Source organism: Scyliorhinus canicula, chromosome 3 (assembly GCF_902713615.1).
Source record: "Scyliorhinus canicula chromosome 3, sScyCan1.1, whole genome shotgun sequence".
Lineage (NCBI taxonomy): Eukaryota > Metazoa > Chordata > Chondrichthyes > Carcharhiniformes > Scyliorhinidae > Scyliorhinus > Scyliorhinus canicula.
Genome location: NC_052148.1, coordinates 8,759,989 through 8,782,104, shown reverse-complemented (window position 1 = coordinate 8,782,104; position 22,116 = coordinate 8,759,989). Strand labels below are relative to the sequence as shown.

The following is a 22,116-nucleotide window of genomic DNA, read 5'->3' as shown; positions in this document are numbered from 1 at the left end:
CAATGGTTAGTGCTGTTCCTTCACAGCTCCAGGGTCCCAGCTTTGATTCCCGGCTGGGTCACTGTCTGTGCGGAGTCTGCACGTTCTCCCCGTGTGTGCATGGGTTTCCTCCGGGTGCTCCGGTTTCCTCCCACAGTCCAAAGATGTGCTGTTAGGTGAATTGGACAATCTGAAGTCTCACTCAGTGTACTTGAACAGGCGCCAGAGTGTGGCGACTAGGGGCTTTTCACAGTAACTTCATTCCAGTGTTAATGTAAGCCTACTTGTGACACGGATAAAGATTTGAATCCACAATGAATATGAAGCTACCAATATTGTTTCCCCTCCCCGAGTGTGCCTGCTCATTTGTGCAACTCTGTTTAAAATGTATTTTAATTTCTATTCATTATTGAATCGAACGTCACTCTTGCAATTTATTTATTCCTGTTTGAATGGAGGCCGTGACTTGACCTTCCAGTAAGAATATCATGTTCTCACTGATTAGCACAGCACGTCCGATTATAGAAACAGCAAATTTATTTAAACTTCTCGCTGTGGGCCAAGGTTTGATCGCATGGGCTGCCAAGAGGTGGCCGCAGCAGTCAACATTAGTTAGCCAGTTTCGAGTGCCGGTCACGTTTAGCATCTTCAAGTCTTTGTAACTGGACAGGTAAGTACAGCGTTTTATTGTTTCCCTCCCTTGGTTGTCCTGACAGCTTCGAGACTGGGGAGCTACAAATCTGGAATGGCCTGAGATCAGACTGGGCGGGGACAACAGGCCGATCTACTTGGGTTTTCTCAACAGCCAGCAGCTTTGTTCCTGCTGGCTTTTACCCTTCTAGTTGGGATGGTCGCGGGTTTGGAAGGTACTGTCAAAGCAGCCGTGCTGTGTCCCAGTGTAATGGAGCCTGATTGGTGATTCAGTGCATGCAAGTGGCTAGCTCTGCTGACCCCTGATCCCGTCTTGGAAAAAAGATGGATCAAAGGTGGAACGGAACCTACTCATCAGTCAGCAGGGCAATTTCTATCGCTCACCCGCTCCATCCTCATGCCTATAAAATAAGATTGAAGGTAAGCTCCTGGATATTCAGTGTTACAATGTGACTGATTGTTCACAATGATACTTCATTTCGTTGCTCTGTCTTGGCTCTCCCAGTTCAAGCACCGATCTTCTTATTACTTAATTTGGAGCCCGATTGTCAATGCTCGTTGAATCTTCAGGGCAGCAAGATATACGGTGAATGATAGAAATTGGGAATAAAATATCGATTTGTGATGATTATGCTTTTTTTTGAAAACCCATCTTCATTTTCCTCATTTGTCCGATGCGCTATCCACCCTTTTGTCGTTTAATTTCTCCTGCTTGATTTCCACCCGATCTCCAATGTCCCGGTTTGTTCTGCCCAACCCCTCCCCTCCTTTCTCCGATTTGATTGAAACCTGTCTGGTTCTCTCCTTTCCCAGTTTCGCAGCAAGAACCTTGACCAAAACACGCGTTGGATGGGATTTCCCCATTTGAAAGACAGGGGGCGAAATTCTCCGCACCCGCGGAAAGTCGGCAAACAGTCGTAAAAATCGGGACCGTTTTACGACGGTCGCGAAGGCTTCATTTCCCGACGGATTCACTTCCTGGAAATGGGCTAGTAGCGCGGCCGCATCAATTACGTGCGTGATGACGACGGAACGCGACGACGACACGAACCCGCCCATGTGACGCCGCCCGACGCCGTAAAAAGGCGCGGGCGACCACAGAATCTGTCGGGCAGGATGTCGGAGCCGAGGAGAGCTGCTCCTCGCTTTGTAGATGCAGACATCGAGGCGCTGCTCGATGCCGTGGAGCAGAGGAGGGGCATCATCCGCCCGCGGAGAGGGCATCGCCAACCTGCCAGCACGGTACGCCAGGCCTGGCGTGACGTGGCTGCTGCCGTCAGTGCTGTGGGGCAGACCCCTCGCTCAGCAGAGCAATGTCGGAAGAAGCTACACGACCTCACCAGGTCTGCCAGGGTAAGTGCCATGAGGGTGCCCCCTAGTCACAACCATCCCTCCCCCTTAACTGCCCGGGGGGGGGGGGGGGGGGGGGGGGAGAGAGGGATTGGGGCAGAGTTATTTGAGGGTGGTTCACAAAGTTGTCACAGACCCAGCGCTCTGGCCCCGAGGAGAGATGCAATCGTCTGATGACAACTTGCCCCCCCCAAACTGTGCCAGTATCTGAACGGACTGCTGATACCTACCGTTTTGTAATGATCTACCTATGTTCCCTCCCCCAACAGGCCAAGGCCGGTCATAACCACCGTGAGCAGCCCAAGACTGGAGGGGGTTCGCCCAACATGCACCCCCTCAGCACCTTTGAACAGAGGGCACTGGACCTTGTTGGGGGGTCTGCCACCCGCGATATCGCGCAATGCGAGGTTGGCGGAACTGCAGCAAGTGAGACAACCCTCCCTGACAAACACCCCCCCCTCCCCCATCCTCTGTCCCTTCACAAACCCTGCCCACTGGGACACCTCCCCCATCCTCTGTCCCTTCACAAACCCTGCCCACTGGGACACCTCCCCCATCCTCTGTCCCTTCACACACCCTGCCCACTGGGACCGTCCAGCGGCCTGCCGAGCAAATCGAAATAACCCGTCTCATTCTCTTCCCTAGGACGTGATGCCGAACGACCAGGGCCGTCTGCCTCCAGACGGAGACAGGAATCTGCCGCCACCTCACCCGGGGCCTCACAACAGAGGGTGCCCGATCAGCGGGCAGCCCTATCCGCCCCAACCCAATCTGCGGACCAGGACGCACAGAGGGTTCGAAGTCCACCACCACCACCAGAAATGGCCAGGGACAACCCTCCTGTCGCTGAGCAGCCCCACACCATGGACGAGGCCCTAAGCATTGAGAGCGTCGGGCTTGCGGCACTGCTTTCTCCCACCACTTCCATCATCCCAGAGATACACACCCCGGCGGGCCTATTTAGTGATGAGTCTCCTGGGGCACAGTCTGGTTGGCACATTTTTACAAATATATAAGACAAAAAAGAGTGGCTAAGGTAAATATTGGTCCTTTAGAGGATGAGAAGGGAGTTTTAATAATGGGAAATGAGGAAATGGCTGAGGAACTGAACAGGTTTTTTGGGTCGGTCTTCACAGTGGAAGACACAAATAACATGCCAGTGACTGATAGAAATGAGGCTATGACAGGTGAGGACCTTGAGAGGATTGTTATCACTAAGGAGGGAGTGATGGGCAAGCTAATGGGGCTAAAGGTAGACAAGTCTCCTGGCCCTGATGGAATGCATTCCAGAGTGCTAAAAGAGATGGCTAGGGAAATTGCAGATGCACTAGTGATAATTTACCGAAATTCACTAGACTCTGGGGTGGTCTCGGTGGATTGGAAATTAGCAAACGTGACGCCACTGTTTAAAAAAGGAGGTAGGCAGAAAGCAGGAAATTATAGGCCAGTGAGTTTAACTTCGGTAATAGGGAAGATGCTGGAATCTATCATCAAGGAAGAAATTGCGAGGCATCTGGATAGAAATTGTCCCATTGGGCAGACGCAGCATGGGTTCGTAAAAGGCAGGTCGTGCCTAACTAATTTAGTGGAATTTTTTGAGGACATTACCAGTGCAGTAGATAACGGGGAGCCGATGGATGTGGTATATCTGGATTTCCAGAAAGCCTTTGACAAGGTGCCACACAAAAGGTTGCTGCATAAGATAAAGATGCATGGCATTAAGGGTAAAGTAGTAGCATGGATAGAGGATTGGTTAATTAATAGAAAGCAAAGAGTTGGGATAAATGGGTGTTTCTCTGGTTGGCAATCAGTAGCTAGTGGTGTCCCTCAGGGATCCGTGTTGGGCCCACAATTGTTCACAATTTACATTGATGATTTGGAGTTGGGGACCAAGGGCAATGTGTCCAAGTTTGCAGATGACACTAAGATGAGTGGTAAAGCGAAAAGTGCAGAGGATACTGGAAGTCTGCAGAGGGATTTGGATCGGTTAAGTGAATGGGCTCGGGTCTGGCAGATGGAATACAATGTTGACAAATGTGAGGTTATCCATTTTGGTAGGAATAACAGCAAACGGGATTATTATTTAAACGATAAAATATTAAAGCATGCCGCTGTTCAGAGAGACTTGGGTGTGCTAGTGCATGAGTCACAGAAGGTTGGTTTACAAGTGCAACAGGTGATTAAGAAGGCAAATGGAATTTTGTCCTTCATTGCTAGAGGGATGGAGTTTAAGACTAGGGAGGTTATGTTGCAATTGTATAAGGTGTTAGTGCGGCCACACCTGGAGTATTGTGTTCAGTTTTGGTCTCCTTACTTGAGAAAGGACGTACTGGTGCTGGAGGGTGTGCAGAGGAGATTCACTAGGTTAATCCCAGAGCTGAAGGGGTTGGATTATGAGGAGAGGTTGAGTAGACTGGGACTGTACTCGTTGGAATTTAGAAGGATGAGGGGGGATCTTATAGAAACATTTAAAATTATGAAGGGAATAGATAGGATAGATGCGGGCAGGTTGTTTCCACTGGCGGGTGACAGCAGAACTAGGGGGCATAGCCTCAAAATAAGGGGAAGTAGATTTAGAACTGAGTTTAGGAGGAACTTCTTCACCCAAAGGGTTGTGAATCTATGGAATTCCTTGCCCAGTGAAGCAGTTGAGGCTCCTTCATTAAATGTTTTTAAGGTAAAGATAGATAGTTTTTTGAAGAATAAAGGGATTAAGGGTTATGGTGTTCGGGCCGGAAAGTGGAGCTGAGTCCACAAAAGATCAGCCATGATCTCATTGAATGGCGGAGCAGGCTCGAGGGGCCAGATGGCCTACTCCTGCTCCTAGTTCTTATGCTCTTATGTTCTTATCACAGCTGAGCAGGTACAGCAGGTGGAGGTCGGAGCAACAGAGGGCCCGGACTCGAGGAGGCCAGACCAGGCCCAGGATGCAGCTGGCTCCCAGACGTTTTCTGAGTTCCTGGAGTTTATCAACCCACCCGCACAGCCGATGCCTCAGGAAACCCAGGGAAACAATGACGGGATGAGGACTTCCTTCCAGACTCTGCAGACGCTGTTAGAGGAGTCGAACCGCGTCCAAGAGCAGGGAGTGGTGCCGCTCATGGCAGAGACCCAGTCCGACACCGCACGGGTGGCATCCGCGGTGGAGGCAATGGGTCAGGTTATGCAAGACGTTGGGGTTAATGTGCACGCGTCATCCTCGGCCCTGGACAGGGTTGCCCTCTCACAGGCAGCAATGTGCCAGAGCCAAACCGACATTGCCGGCGCCCTGCGGGCCATGGCCGAGTCTCAGCAGGTCATTGGCCAGTCGCAGCACGCCATGGCACAGTCCCAGCAGTCGATAGCACAGTCCCAGCAGTCGCTGGCACAGTCCCAGCTGTCAGTCGCGGAGACCATCAACCGCCTGACACATGTGCTGGATGGCGTCGTGCACACACAGGTTGAGATCGCACAGTCCCTGGCGGGAATGTCTAACTCCCTGGACTCCGTCTCTGCAAACCTTCGGATCCTGGTGGATACCGTTGCAGGCCTCCAGGACTGGCAGCGCCAGGTGTCGGTGGTGCGACGGGGAACCTCCCCGCTCGCACCTCTGTCCCAACGTGAGGCCCGGGGGCCACCGGGCTCCCCGAGGGAGGAGGAGGTTTCGGGGCCCGTCCCATTAACTCCATCACGGGACGTCCCGGAATTCTCGGCCTCCCCCCGTCCCATCCCTGGTGCATCGGGTGGGCAGCAGGCAGAGCAGGGTGGCACAATGTCACCCGAGACGCCCGCAGAGCAGCCTGGCCCATCAAGGCCGGGTCGCCCCAGGAAACGCTTGGCCAAGGAGAAACGAGTCGAGGGGGGCGATTCGCAGCAATCCTCCTCCACTCCTGCTGTATCATCTGGGGATTCACTTAGACGTAGTGGTAGGGCCCGTAAGGCAACTAAGATAGACACTGAGTAAGTTGGCACGGGTGAAGGGCACAGTTTAGTTGTAGGGGCTAGGGCACCTGTAAATAATTGTTAGTATTAAACGCACTGTTCCACCTTACTTGTAATACCGTGTGATTGTTCCACAGGCACAGGAATCGTGATGGTGACCGAGTGTCGCTGGGGGTGACGGGTGGTGAAACCTCGGTGCCGGGTGTGCAGTCCCTGCCCCTACCCCCCTCCCACAGCTAGCCCACGCGGGCACGTGATGGAGTGTCAGTGACGAACTCAGCGGCCACCAAGGTGGATGGTTCAGCTATTGCCATGGGTCAGACTCTCTCTAACGATTCTGAGCTCACAGCTCTTCGCAGAGCGGGCTGTCATCATTCCACATGGCACTGATCACAGCCGCTGACACAGCCATCAATGTTGTGCCATTCCGTCTGTACCCAGTGATAAGCGTCATGTCGAAGTGGAGCAGTGTACACTGAGAGGGGGTGGGGGGGGGGGTTGTGGTGGTGGCAGTTGTGTGGTGACCCTCTGCATGACTAGCGATGCAGGTGGTGGTTTGGTGTTCATCGGGGACGTCACATGCGATGCGTGAACCGTGCTGCCACCATGGCGTCGCGTGCCCGCCGTCCTTGCCGGGTCCGTCGTGCCGCCTCCTGGACATCACCAGCACCTGGGTCGTGTCTGCGTGCTGCGCCCGCCACTCCGCCAGCGTCCTCCTCCTCCTCCTCCTCCTCCTCCTCCTCCTCCTCCTCCTCCTCCTCCTCTGTGCTGGCACCACTGCCACTAGCTTCTCCCTCCGCCTCCTGCAACAGGTCATCTCCCCTCTGCATCGCGATGTTGTGCAGCGCACAGCAGACCACTACAATGCGAGCGACCCTGTCGGGCTGGTACTGCAGGGCCCCTCCGGAGCGGTCCAGGCACCTGAATCTCATCTTCAGGAGGCCAAGGCAGCGCTCCACCACACCCCTGGTTGCTGCATGGGCCTCGTTGGATCGTGTTTCCGCATTGGTCTGAGGCCTCCGTATAGGCGTCATCAGCCAAGACCTCAGCGGATAACCCCTGTCACCTAGCAACCAGCCCCTCAGCCGGGGGGGGACGTCCCTCAAACATCGCAGGGATGAACGACTGCGCTAGTATGTAGGAGTCATGCACACTCCCTGGGAACCTTGCACAGACGTTCATGAACCTCATGTGGGGGTCGCATACCACCTGGAAATTAATGGAGTATGTCCCCCTCCTGTTTGTGAACACTTCCTTGTCCACAGCAGGCGGGCGCATGGGGACGTGAACACAGTCGATTGACCCCTGAACCCTCGGTATCCCGGCCACACTGGCAAATCCACGGGCTCGTGAGTCTTGACTTGCTCGGTCCTCGGGAAAGGTGATGTAGCGATCGGCGATGGCATAGAGGGCGTCGGTCACATCCCGGATGCACCTGTGCACCGATGACTGGGAGATCCCAGAGACGTCCCCGCTCGGAGACTGGAAGGAGCCGGTAGCATAGAAGTTCAGAGCGACCGTCACCTTGATGGCTACCGGGATCGCGTGTCCTCCCCCCGTTCCATGTGGGGCGAGGTGCGACAGGAGTTGGCAGATATGTATCACCGTCTGCCTACTCAGCCGGAGTCTTCTCCTGCAGGTGATGTCCGTCATTGTTAGGAAAGAGACCCGGACACGGTACACCCTCGGCTTTGGTCGTCGCCTCTGGCGCCGTGGCTGCACCCTCACTCTCTCCTCTTCCTCTTTCTCCTCCTCCTCCTCCTCCTCCTCCTCCTCCCCCCCCCCATGCTGCTCGACGACTGGCAACTCCTCGGCCCTTCCCTCTGCTGCTGCAGCTGGCCCTGCATCCACTGCGGGTTGTGGCTGTGGATGCTGCTGCATCTCCAAATCCAGTAGAGCTGCCCCAACCACTGCGCAGAACATAGCCGTTCTGTTCCCATGCATCGTGCTAACCTACAGAAGGGTGGTGGGGGGCAGAGAAACGGGACATGTTAGACGGACTTTAGTCGACACCTCGGCAGCCGCCAGCCATGGGATACCAGTGTGTCCCGGTGGCCTGGTCGCGCTGCTGACACGCGGTCAGCCTAACCCCTGGTCACTTTCTGCATCCAACGGCCAGTAAACTATGGCCTCCTCACGGGTGCGTCAGTGGCCTGTGGCCGGAAGCCACAGGGGAACCAGCGGCCGTGTCCTCGTCACCTGCACACCATGGCATGGTGGCAGACATTTTGTTACGGGGTTGGACGGCTCACTCTCTACCTAACCCCCCCCCCCTCCGTCGCCCCCCACTGCCTCCCCCGTCTCCCCCACTGCCTCCCCCGTCTCCCCCACTGCCCCCTCCGTCTCCCCCACTGCCCCCTCCGTCTCCCCCACTGCCCCCTCCGTCCCCCCCACTGCCCCCTCCGTCTCCCCCACTGCCCCCTCCGTCTCCCCCACTGCCCCCTCCGTCTCCCCCACTGCCCCCTCCGTCCCCCCCACCGCCCCCGTTCTGGACCCCCTCCCGTTCCCAGGGATGCCTTCCCCGTTGTGGCCAGACTCGAGCGGTGCGCTGAACGGTGCGCTGGGCGGTGCGCTGAGCGGTGCGCAGAGTGGTGCCCTGACCTCCTCCAAGCAGTCGTCAGCCAGGCCGACTGGTTGACGAATTTAAAAAGCAGGTGTGTTTCACGACGTCCAAACAGGGCGCCATGACGTCGGGACTTCGGCCCATCCGGGCCGGTGAATAGCGGGGGGGCTCTCAGTGGCGATTCTGGTCGTGTCAGGGGCGGGAAGGAGGCGTTTGTCGGGAAACGCGACTCCGACAATTTGCGGGGTTCGGAGAATAGCGGGAGGGCGTCGGAACAGCGTCGCCGTAAAAATTTCCGACGCCCGCTATTCTCCGAACCGTCGTGAGTCCGGAGAATCGTGCCCATGATTCTCCGTCCATGGAACCTCGATTGGATGGAGAATCGAGCGTGAGCTGTAAATGGAGGCCAGGACCAGGCGCCCAATGGAATGCCACGCTGCTGTGGGCCCACAGACATGTGCCCTTACATCATGCCCCCTCCACCCGCTCCCACATCAACCCCTCCCCCACTACCCACTTCCTAATCATGGCTATATTCGCCACCCAGTAGTAGTTCCTGAAGTTCGGTAGTGCCAGCTCTCCCTCCCCTTGGCTCTGCTCCAGCAACATTCTTTACTCGCGGGGGTTTTACCCGCCCACACACACCCAGATATTACCCTGTTCACCCGCTTAAAAAATGCCTTTGGAATAAAAATAGGGAGACACTGAAAAACAAACAAAAATCTTGGGAGAACCGTCATCTTTACGGTCTGTACCCTCCCCGCCAGTGACAGCGGGAGCCTCTCCCACCTCCGGAACTCCTTACCCTCCCCACCAGCGACAGTGGGAGCCTCTCCCACCTCCGGAACTCCTTACCCTCCCCACCAGTGACAGCGGGAGCCTCTCCCACCTCCGGAACTCCTTACCCTCCCCACCAGCGACAGCGGGAGCCTCTCCCACCTCCGGAACTCCTTACCCTCCCCGCCAGCGACAGCGGGAGCCTCTCCCACCTCCGGAACTCCTTACCCTCCCCGCCAGCGACAGCGGGAGCCTCTCCCACCTCCGGAACTCCTTACCCTCCCCGCCAGCGACAGCGGGAGCCTCTCCCATCTCCGGAACTCCTTACCCTCCCCGCCAGTGACAGCGGGAGCATGTCCCACCTCCGGAACTCCTTACCCTCCCCGCCAGTGACAGCGGGAGCCTCTCCCACCTCCGGAACTCCTTACCCTCCCCGCCAGTGACAGCGGGAGCCTCTCCCACCTCCGGAACTCCTTACCCTCCCCGCCAGTGACAGCGGGAGCATGTCCCACCTCCGGAACTCCTCCTTCATTTGTCCCACTAATCAACCCAGATTTAATTTATGTAGCTGCTCCCATTCCCGAGCCACCTGAATTCCCAAATAACGGAAACCCCCTCCCTCCAATTTAAACGGCAGCTCCTCCAGTCTCCTCTCCTGCCCCCTCGCCTGGATCACAAAATCCTTGCTCTTCCCCAGATTCAATTTGTATTATGAGGACCGGCCAAATTTCCCGAAGATCCGCATAATCCCCCCCACCCCCCCTAATGGGTCGGAAATATATAGGAGTAGGTCATCTGCACAGAGCGAGACCCTGTGTCGTCCCCCCCCCCCCCCCCCCCCCCGGCCGAGGCCCTGGTTCCATCCCCCCCCCCCCCGGCCGAGGCCCCGGTTCCATCCCCCCCCCCCCCCCCCCCCCCCCCCCCCCCCAACCCGGCCGAGGCCCCGGTTCCATCCCCCCCCCCGTGCAATCTGAAATAGTCCGAGCTCACCAGGTTTGTCCACACACTTGCCATCAGTGCCTGGTACAGCAACCAAACCCAGTCAATGAAGCCCTGCCCAAACCAGTGCACAGTCCCAGAGAAACATTGTTTAGTGACAATGGGACATTGCACAGTGCCAGAGGGACATTGCACAGTGCCAGAGGGACATTGCACAGGGCCAGAGGGACACTGCACAGGGCCAGAGCGACCTTGCACCATCCCAGAGGGACATTGCACAGTGCTAGAGGGACATTGCACAGTGCCAGAGCGACCTTGCACCATCCCAGAGGGACATTGCACAGGGCCAGAGGGACATTGCACAATGCCAGAGCGACCTTGCACAGTCCCAGAGGGACATTGCACAGGGCCAGAGGGACATTGCACAATGCCAGAGCGACCTTGCACAGTCCCAGAGGGACATTGCACAGTGCCAGAGCGACCTTGCACCATCCCAGAGGGACATTGCACAGGGCCAGAGGGACATTGCACAATGCCAGAGCGACCTTGCACAGTCCCAGAGGGACATTGCACAGGGCCAGAGGGACATTGCACAGGGCCAGAGGGACATTGCACAGTGCCAGAGGGACATTGCACAGTGCCAGAGGGACATTGCACAGGGCCAGAGGGACATTGCACAGTGCCAGAGCGACCTTGCACAGTCCCAGAGGGACATTGCACAGTGCCAGAGCGACCTTGCACCATCCCAGAGGGACATTGCACAGTGCCAGAGTGACCTTGCACCATCCCAGAGGGACATTGCACAGGGCCAGAGGGACATTGCACAATGCCAGAGTGACCTTGCACCATCCCAGAGGGACATTGCACAGGGCCATAGCGACCTTACACCATCCCAGAGGGACATTGCACAGTGCCAGAGGGACATTGCACAGGGCCAGAGGGACACTGCACAGTGCCAGAGGGACATTGCACAGTGCCAGAGGGACATTGCACAGGGCCAGAGCGGCCTTGCACCATCCCAGAGGGACATTGCACAGTGCCAGTGGGACATTGCACAGTGCCAGAGGGACATTGCACAGTGCCAGAGCGACCTTGCACCATCCCAGAAGGACATTGCAGGGGGACATTGCACAGGGCCAGAGCGACCTTGCACCATCCCAGAGCGACCTTGCACAGGGCCAGAGCGACCTTGCACCATCCCAGAGGGACATTGCACAGGGCCAGAGGGACATTGCCAAGTGCCAGAGGAACATTTCACAGGGCCAGAGGGACACTGCACAGTGCCAGAGGGACATTACACAGGGCCAGAGGGACATTGCACAGGGCCAGAGCGACCTTGCATCATCCCAGAGGGACATTGCACAGGTCTAGAGGGACATTGCACAGTGCCAGAGGGACATTGCACAGGGCCAGAGGGACACTGCACAGTGCCAGAGGGACACTGCAGAGGGACATTGCACAGTGCCAGAGGGATTTTACACAGTGCCAGAGGGACATTGCACAGGGCCACAGGGATAATGCACAGTGCCAGAGGGACATTGCACAGTGCCAGAGGGACACTGCACAGGGCCAGAGGGACATTGCACAGTGCCAGAGGGATATTACACAGTCCCAGAGGGACATTGCACAGTGCCAGAGGGATATTACACAGTGCCAGAGGGACATTGCACAGTGCCAGAGGGATATTACACAGTCCCAAAGGGACATTGCACAGTGCCAGAGGGACATTGCACAGTCCCAAGGGACATTACATAGTTCCAGAGGGACATTGCACAGAGCCAGAGGGATATTGCACAGTGCCAAAGGGACATTGCACAGAACCAGAGGGACATTGCACAGTGCCAAAGGGATATTGCACAGTGCCAGAGGGACATTGCACAGTGCCAGAGGGACATTGCACTGTGCCAGGGGGACATTACACAATCCCAATGAGGCATTGCACAGTGCCAGAGGGACATTACACAATCCCAATGAGGCATTGCACAGTGCCAGAGGGACATTGCACAGTGCCAGAGGGACATTGCACAGTGCCAGAGGGACATTACACAGGGCCAGAGCGACCTTGCACCATCCCAGAGGGACATTGCACAGGGCCAGAGCGACCTTGCACCATCCCAGAGGGACATTGCACAGTGCCAGAGGAACATTGCACAGGGCCAGAGGGACACTGCACAGTGCTAGAGGGACATTACACAGGGCCAGAGGGACATTGCACAGGGCCAGAGGGACACTGCACAGTGCTAGAGGGACATTACACAGGGCCAGAGGGACATTGCACAGGGCCAGAGCGACCTTGCATCATCCCAGAGGGACATTGAACAGGGCCAGAGGGACATTGCACAGTGCCAGAGGGACATTGCACAGGGCCAGAGGGACACTGCACAGTGCCAGAGGGACACTGCACAGGGCCAGAGGGACACTGTACAGGGCCAGAGGGACATTGCACAGTGCTAGAGGGACAGTGCCAGAGGGACATTGCACAGTGCTAGAGGGATTTTACACAGTGCAAGAGGGACATTGCACAGGACCACAGGGATAATGCACAGTGCCAGAGGGACATTGCACAGTGCCAGAGGGACATTGCACAGGGCCAGAGGGACATTGCACAGGGCCAGAGGGACATTGCACAGTCCCAGAGGGACACTGCACAGGGCCAGAGGGATATTACACAGTGCCAGAGGGATATTACACAGTGCCAGAGGGACATTGCACAGGGCCAGAGGGACATTGCACAGTGCTAGAGGGACAGTGCCAGAGGGACATTGCACAGTGCTAGAGGGATTTTACACAGTGCAAGAGGGACATTGCACAGGACCACAGGGATAATGCACAGTGCCAGAGGGACATTGCACAGTGCCAGAGGGACATTGCACAGGGCCAGAGGGACATTGCACAGGGCCAGAGGGACATTGCACAGTCCCAGAGGGACACTGCACAGGGCCAGAGGGATATTACACAGTGCCAGAGGGATATTACACAGTGCCAGAGGGACATTGCACAATGCCAGAGGGACACTGCACAGTGCCAGAGGGACATTGCACAGTGCCAGAGCGACCTTGCACCATCCCAGAAGGACATTGCAGGGGGACATTGCACAGGGCCAGAGCGACCTTGCACCATCTCAGAGGGACATTGCACAGGGCCAGAGCGACCGTGCACCATCACAGAGGGACATTGCACAGGGCCAGAGCGACCATGCACCATCCCAGAGGGACATTGCACAGGGCCAGAGGGACATTGCACAGTGCCAGAGGAACTTTGCACAGGGCCAGAGGGACACTGCACAGGGCCAGAGCGACCTTGCATCATCCCAGAGGGACATTGCACAGGGCCAGAGGGACATTGCACAGTGCCAGAGGGACATTGCACAGGGCCAGAGGGACACTGCACAGTGCCAGAGGGACATTGCACAGTGCCAGAGGGACATTGCACCATCCCAGAGGGACATTGCACAGGGCCAGAGGGACACTGCACAGGGCCAGAGGGACATTGCACCATCCCAGAGGGACATTGCACAGGGCCAGAGGGACACTGCACAGGGCCAGAGGGACATTGCACAGTGCCAGAGGGATTTTACACAGTGCCAGAGGGACATTGCACAGGGCCACAGGGATAATGCACAGTGCCAGAGGGACATTGCACTGTGCCAGAGGGACACTGCACAGGGCCAGAGGGACATTGCACAGGGCCAGAGGGACATTGCACAGTGCCAGAGGGATATTACACAGTGCCAGAGGGACATTGCACAGTGCCAGAGGGACATTGCATAGTGCTGGAGGGACATTCACAGGGCCAGAGGGACACTGCACAGTGCCAGAGGGACATTGCATAGTGCCAGAGGGACATTGCACAGGGCCAGAGGGACACTGCACAGTGCCAGAGGGACACTGCACAGGGCCAGAGGGACATTGCACAGTGCTAGAGGGACATTGCACAGGGCCAGAGGGACACTGCACAGTGCTAGAGGGACATTGCACAGTGCCAGAGCGACCTTGCACCATCCCAGAGGGACATTTCACAGTGCCAGAGGGACATTGCACAGGGCCAGAGGGACACTGCACAGGATCAGAGGGATAATGCACAGTGCCAGAGGGACATTGCACAGTGCCAGAGGGACATTGCACAGTGCCAGAGGGACATTTCACAGGGCCAGAGGGATAATGTACAGTGCCAGAGGGACATTGCACAGTGCCATTGGGATATTGCACAGTGCCAGAGGGACATTGCACTGTGCCAGAGGGACATTACACAGCGCCAGAGGGACAGTGCCAGAGGGACATTACACAGTGCCAGAGGGATATTGCACAGTGCCATGGGGATATTGCACAGTTGCAGAGGGAGATTGCACAGTGGCAGATCAACATTGCACAGTGGCAGAGAAATATTGCACAGTGACAGAGGGACATTGCACAGTGCCAGAGGAACATGGAACTGTGCCAGAGAGACATTGCACAGTGCGAGAGGGACATTGCACTGCGCCAGGGGTAATTGCACAGTGCCAGACCAACATTGCACAGTCCCAGAGAAACATTGTTTAGTGACAGAGGGACATTGCACAGTGCCAGAGGGACATTGCACAGTGCCAGAGGGATATTGCACAGTGCCAGAGCAACATTGCACAGTCCCAGAGGGACATTGGATAGTGACAGAGGGACATTCCACAGTGCCAGAGCGACCTTGCACCACCCCAGAGGGACATTGCACAGTGCCAGAGCGACCTTGCACCATTCCAGAGGGACATTGCACAGGGCCAGAGCGACCTTGCACCATCCCAGAGGGACATTGCACAGTGCCAGAGGGATATTACACAGTGCCAGAGGGACATTGCACAGGGCCAGAGGGACACTGCACAGGGCCAGAGGGACATTTCACAGTGCCAGAGGGATATTACACAGTGCCAGAGGGACATTTCACAGTGCCAGAGGGACATTGCACAGGGCCAGAGGGACACTGCACAGTGCCAGAGGGACATTGCATAGTGCCAGAGGGACATTGCACAGGGCCACAGGGATAATGCACAATGCCAGAGGGACACTGCACAGGGCCAGAGGGACACTGCACAGGGCCAGAGGGACATTGCACAGTGCCAGAGGGACACTGCACAGTGCCAGAGGGACACTGCACAGGGCCAGAGGGACATTGCACAGGGCCAGAGGGATATTACACAGGGCCAGAGGGACATTGCACAGTGCCAGAGGGACATTGCACAGTGCCAGAGGGACATTACACAGTGCCAGAGGGACATTGCACAGGGCCAGAGGGATATTACACAGTGCCAGAGGGACATTGCACAGTGCCAGAGGGACATTGCACAGGGCCAGAGGGATATTACACAGGGCCAGAGGGACATTGCACAGTGCCAGAGGGACATTGCACAGGGCCAGAGGGACATTGCACAGTGCCAGAGGGATATTACACAGTGCCAGAGGGACATTGCACAGGGCCAGAGGGATATTACACAGTGCCAGAGGGACATTGCACAGTGCCAGAGGGACATTGCACAGGGCCAGAGGGACATTGCACAGTGCCAGAGGGACATTGCACAGTGCCATTGGGATATTGCACAGGGCCAGAGGGACACTGCACAGTGCCAGAGGGATATTACACAGTGCCAGAGGGACACTGCACAGGGCCAGAGGGACATTGCACAGTGCCAGAGGGACATTGCACAGTGCCATTGGGATATTGCACAGGGCCAGAGGGACACTGCACAGTGCTAGAGGGACATTGCACAGTGCCAGAGCGACCTTGCACCATCCCAGAGGGACATTGCACAGTGCCAGAGCGACCTTGCACCATCCCAGAGGGATAATGCACAGTGCCAGAGGGACATTGCACAGTGCCAGAGGGACATTTCACAGGGCCAGAGGGATAATGTACAGTGCCAGAGGGACATTGCACAGTGCCATTGGGATATTGCACAGTGCCAGAGGTACATTGCACTGTGCCAGAGGGACATTACACAGCGCCAGAGGGACAGTGCCAGAGGGACATTACACAGTGCCAGAGGGATATTGCACAGTGCCATAGGGATATTGCACAGTTGCAGAGGGAGATTGCACAGTGGCAGATCAACATTGCACAGTGGCAGAGAAATATTGCACAGTGACAGAGGGACATTGCACAGTGCCAGAGGAACATGGAACTGTGCCAGAGAGACATTGCACAGTGCGAGAGGGACATTGCACTGCGCCAGGGGTAATTGCACAGTGCCAGACCAACATTGCACAGTCCCAGAGAAACATTGTTTAGTGACAGAGGGACATTGCACAGTGCCAGAGGGACATTGCACAGTGCCAGAGGGATATTGCACAGTGCCAGAGCAACATTGCACAGTCCCAGAGGGACATTGGATAGTGACAAAGGGACATTCCACAGTGCCAGAGCGACCTTGCACCACCCCAGAGGGACATTGCACAGTGCCAGAGCGACCTTGCACCATTCCAGAGGGACATTGCACAGGGCCAGAGCGACCGTGCACCATCCCAGAGGGACATTGCACAGGGCCAGAGGGACATTGCACAGTGCCAGAGGGACATTGCACAGGGCCAGAGGGACACTGCACAGTGCCAGAGGGACATTGCACAGTGCCAGAGCGACCTTGCACCATCCCAGAGGGACATTGCACAGGGCCAGAGCGACCTTGCACCATCCCAGAGGGACATTGCACAGTGCCAGAGGGACATTGCACAGTGCCAGAGGGACATTGCACAGTGCCAGAGGGACACTGCACAGGGCCAGAGGGATAATGCACAGTGCCAGAGGGATATTACACAGTGCCAGAGGGACAGTGCACAGTGCCAGAGGGACATTGCACAATGCCAGAGGGATATTACACAGTGCCAGAGGGACAGTGCACAGTGCCAGAGGGACATTGCACAATGCCAGAGGGATATTACACAGTGCCAGAGGGACATTGCACAATGCCAGAGGGATATTACACAGTGCCAGAGGAACATTGCACAGCGCCAGAGGGACATTCACAGGGCCAGAGGGACATTGCACAGTGCCAGAGCGACCTTGCACCATCCCAGAGGGACATTGCACAGGGCCAGAGGGACATTGCACAGGGCCAGAGGGATAATGCACAGTGCCAGAGGGATATTACACAGTGCCAGAGGGATATTACACAGTGCCAGAGGGACACTGCACAGGGCCAGAGGGACATTGCACAGTGCCAGAGGGATATTACACAGTGCCAGAGGGACATTGCACAGTGCCAGAGGGACATTGCACAGGGCCAGAGGGATAATGCACAGTGCCAGAGGCACATTGCACAGGGCCAGAGGGATAATGCACAGTGCCAGTGGGACATTGCACAGTGACAGAGGGATAATGCACAGTGCCAGAGGGACATTACACAGTGCCAGAGGGACACCGCATAGACCCAAAGGGACATTGCACAGTGCCAGAGGGATATTGCACAGTGCCAGAGGGACAGTGCCGGCAGTCGGATCTGTGGGGTACACTCCGGGGCTCAGCAGGATCTGTGGGGTACACTCCGGGGCCCAGTCGGCAGCAGGATCTGTGGGGTACACTCCGGGGCCCAGCAGGATCTGTGGGGTACACTCCGGGGCCCAGCAGGATCTGTGGGGTACACTCCGGGGCCCAGCAGGATCTGTGGGGTGCACTCCGGGGCCCAGCAGGATCTGCGGGGTACACTCCGGGGCCCAGTCGGATCTGCGGGGTACACCCCAGGGCCCAGCAGGATCTGTGGGGTACGCTCCGGGGCCCAGTCGGATCTGCGGGGTACTCTCCGGGCCCAGCAGGATCTACGGGGTACACTCCGGGGCCCAGCAGGCAGCAGGATCTGCGGGGTACACTCCGGGGCCCAGCCGGCAGGAGGATCTGTGGGGTACACTCCGGGGTCCAGCAGGATCTGTGGGGTACACTCCGGAGCCCAGCAGGCAGCAGGATCTGCGGGGTACACTCCGGGGCCCAGCAGGCAGCAGGATTTGTGGGGTACACTCCGGAGCCCAGCAGGATCTGTGGGGTACACTCCGGGGCCCAGCAGGATCTGTGGGGTACACTCCGGGGCCCAGCAGGATCGGTGGGGTACACTCCGGGGCCCAGCAGGATCTGTGGGGTACACTCCGGGCCCCAGCAGGATCTGCGGGGTACACTCCGGGGCCCAGCAGGATCTGTGGGGTGCACTCCGGGGCCCAGCAGAATCTGTGGGGTACACTCCGGGGCCCAGCAGGATCTGTGGGGTACACTCCGGGGCCCAGCAGGATCTGCGGGGTACACTCCGGGGCCCAGCAGGATCTGTGGGGTACACTCCGGGGCCCAGCAGGATCTGTGGGGTGCACTCCGGGGCCCAGCAGGATCTGTGGGGTACACTCCGGGGCCCAGCAGGCAGCAGGATCTGCGGGGTACACTCCGGGGCCCAGCAGGATCTGTGGGGTACACTCCGGGGCCCAGCCAGATCTGCGGGGTACACTCCGGGGCCCAGTCGGATCTGTGGGGTAGACTCCGGGGCCCAGCAGGATCTGTGGGGTACACTCCGGGGCCCAGCAGGATCTGTGGGGTACACTCCGGGCCCCAGCAGGATCTGTGGGGTACACTCCGGGGCCCAGCAGGATCTGCGGGGTACACTCCGGGGCCCAGCAGAATCTGTGGGGTACACTCCGGGGCCCAGCAGGATCTGTGGGGTACACTCCGGGGCCCAGCAGAATCTGTGGGGTACACTCCGGGGCCCAGCAGAATCTGTGGGGTACACTCCGGGGCCCAGCAGGATCTGTGGGGTACACTCCGGGGCCCAGCAGAATCTGTGGGGTACACTCCGGGGCCCAGTCGGATCTGTGGGGTGCACTCCGGGGCCCAGCAGGATCTGTGGGGTACACTCCGGGGCCCAGCAGGCAGCAGGATCTGTGGGGTGCACTCCGGGGCCCAGCAGGATCTGTGGGGTACACTCCGGGGCCCAGCCAGATCTGCGGGGTACACTCCGGGGCCCAGCCGGCAGCAGGATCTGTGGGGTACACTCCGGGGCCCAGCCGGCAGGAGGATCTGTGGGGTACACTCCGGGGCCCAGCAGGATCTGTGGGGTACACTCCGGGGCCCAGCAGGCAGCAGGATCTGTGGGGTACACTCCGGGGCCCAGCAGGCAGCAGGATCTGTGGGGTACACTCCGGGGCCCAGCAGGCAGCAGGATCTGTGGGGTACACTCCGGAGCCCAGCAGGATCTGTGGGGTACACTCCGGGCACCAGCAGGATCTGTGGGGTTCACTCCGGGGCCCAGCAGGATCTGCGGGGTACACTCCGGGGCCCAGCAGGATCTGTGGGGTACACTCCGGGGCCCAGCAGGATCGGTGGGGTACACTCCGGGGCCCAGCAGGATCTGTGGGGTACACTCCGGGGCCCAGCAGGATCTGTGGGGTACACTCCGGGGCCCAGCAGGATCTGTGGGGTACACTCCGGGGCCCAGCAGGATCTGCGGGGTACACTCCGGGGCCCAGCAGGATCTGTGGGGTACACTCCGGGGCCCAGCAGGATCTGTGGGGTACACTCCGGGGCCCAGCAGGATCTGTGGGGTACACTCCGGGGCCCAGCAGGATCTGTGGGGTACACTCCGGGGCCATACTCGCCCCCTTGGAAACGGAGAATGACCTTGGAGTTTCTCGGAAAGAGTCCAGAGTGATTCTCGCCCGTTTTCCGGCGGCCGTGGGGATTTAGTCCACAGACGGGAGAATCCCGCCCAAGGTACCCCATGGAATCTTCAGCTGTAACTTCCGTGGCCTGTCCAATGTATTTCCCCAAGGTCCCCGGCACAGGGATATACTTTGTGGAAAATCAGCCCCAACACTCGCCCTTGTAAATCTCTGGTTGACGAACAAGAAAAATCTGAGGTTTTGAAGCAGTAATCTCCAGCAGTGTATATTCCTTTTGATTTGTTGTTCATTTTTATTGCATTGACAGAGAGAATGTCACAGGGCCCGGCTTGGACCCAGGACAGAGCATCATTACAGAGAAACTCAACAGAACAGGGCACAGATGAATCAGCAAGTAAGTTGAAACTTGATTTGATTTAATTTCAAAAATAAGGGCGAACTCAAGCAGACACACCGAGCTGGGGTAGTCCATCAACAGGGAGGGAGCAGACACACCGAGCTGGGACAGTCCATCGACAGGGAGGGAGCAGTCACAACGAGCTGGGACAGACCATCCATCGACAGGGCGGGAGCAGACACACCGAGCTGGGGCAGTCCATCAACAGGGAGGAAGGAGTCACACCGACCTGGGACAGTCCATCGACAGGGAGGGAGCAGTCACACCAAGCTGGGGCAGTCCATCGGCAGGAAGGGAGCAGACACACCGAGCTGGGGCAGTCCATCGACAGGGAGGGAGCAGTCACACCGAGCTGGGACAGTCCATCAACAGGGAGGAAGGAGTCACACCGACCTGGGACAGTCCATCGACAGGGAGGGAGCAGTCACACCATGCTGGGGCAGTCCATCGACAGGGAGGGAGCAGACACACCGAGCTGGGACAGTCCATCAACAGGGAGGAAGGAGTCACACCGACCTGGGACAGTCCATCGACAGGGAGGGAGCAGTCACACCGAGCTGGGACAGTCCATCGACAGGGAGGGAGCAGACACACCGAGCTGGGGCAGTCCATCCATCGACAGGGAGGGAGCAGACACACCGAGCTGGGACAGTCCATCGATAGGGAGGGAGCAGTCACAACGAGCTGGGACAGTCCATCCATCGACAGGGCGGGAGCAGACACACCGAGCTGGGGCAGTCCATCAACAGGGAGGAAGGAGTCACACCGACCTGGGACAGTCCATCGACAGGGAGGGAGCAGTCACACCGAGCTGGGGCAGTCCATCGGCAGGAAGGGAGCAGACACACCGAGCTGGGGCAGTCCATCGGCAGGAAGGGAGCAGACACACCGAGCTGGGGCAGTCCATCGACAGGGAGGGAGCAGACACACCGAGCTGGGACAGTCCATCAACAGGGAGGAAGGAGTCACACCGACCTGGACAGTCCATCGACAGGGAGGGAGCAGTCACACCGAGCTGGGACAGTCCATCGACAGGGAGGGAGCAGACACACCGAGCTGGGGCAGTCCATCCATCGACAGGGAGTGAGCAGTCACACCGAGCTGGGGCAGTCCATCCATGGACAGGGAGGGAGCAGTCACACCAAGCTGGGGCAGTCCATCGGCAGGAAAGGAGCAGACACACCGAGCTGGGGCAGTCCATCGACAGGGAGGGAGCAGTCACACCGAGCTGGGACAGTCCATCGACAGGGAGGGAGCAGACACACCGAGCTGGGGCAGTCCATCCATCGACAGGGAGGGAGGAGACACACCGAGCTGGAGCAGTCCATCGACAGGGAGGGAGCAGACACACCGAGCTGGGACAGTCCATCGACAGGGAGGGAGCAGACACACCGAGCTGGGACAGTCCATCCATCGACAGGGAGGGAGCAGTCACACTGAGCTGGGACAGTCCATCGACAGGGAGGGAGCAGTCACACCGAGCTGGGGCAGTCCATCGACAGGGAGGGAGCAGTCACACCGAGCTGGGCAGTCCATCGACAGGGAGGGAGCAGTCACACCGAGCTGGGACAGTCCATCGACAGGGAGGGAGCAGTCACACCGAGCTGGGACAGTCCATCGACAGGGAGGGAGCAGTCACACCGAGCTGGGCAGTCCATCGACAGGGAGGGAGCAGTCACACCGAGCTGGGGACAGTCCATCGACAGGGAGGGAGCAGTCACACCGAGCTGGAGCAGTCCATCGACAGGGAGGGAGCAGTCACACCGAGCTGGGACAGTCCATCGACAGGGAGGGAGCAGTCACACCGAGCTGGGACAGTCCATCGACAGGGAGGGAGCAGTCACACCGAGCTGGGACAGTCCATCGACAGGGAGGGAGCAGTCACACCGAGCTGGGGCAGTCCATCGACAGGGAGGGAGCAGTCCACACCG

At 58.0% G+C, this 22,116-nt stretch overlaps 1 protein-coding gene across 2 annotated transcripts in view; it reads left to right on the top strand.

Moving 5' to 3' along the window:
• The first annotated feature begins 545 nt into the window (after positions 1-545).
• LOC119963686 (apolipoprotein L3-like) overlaps positions 546-22,116 on the top strand; it is an 80,760-nt gene continuing 59,189 nt past the window's right edge. Inside the window, exons 1-2 of one of the 2 annotated variants that reach the window (XM_038793000.1) lie at positions 546-649; positions 20,096-20,182. In XM_038793000.1, coding sequence (XP_038648928.1) covers positions 20,101-20,182 — 82 coding nt within the window. In that variant the 5' untranslated portion in view covers positions 546-649; positions 20,096-20,100. Of the gene's footprint in view, positions 650-1,016; positions 1,051-20,095; positions 20,183-22,116 lie in introns of those variants that run through there. The other variant, XM_038793001.1, reaches the window with a different exon arrangement.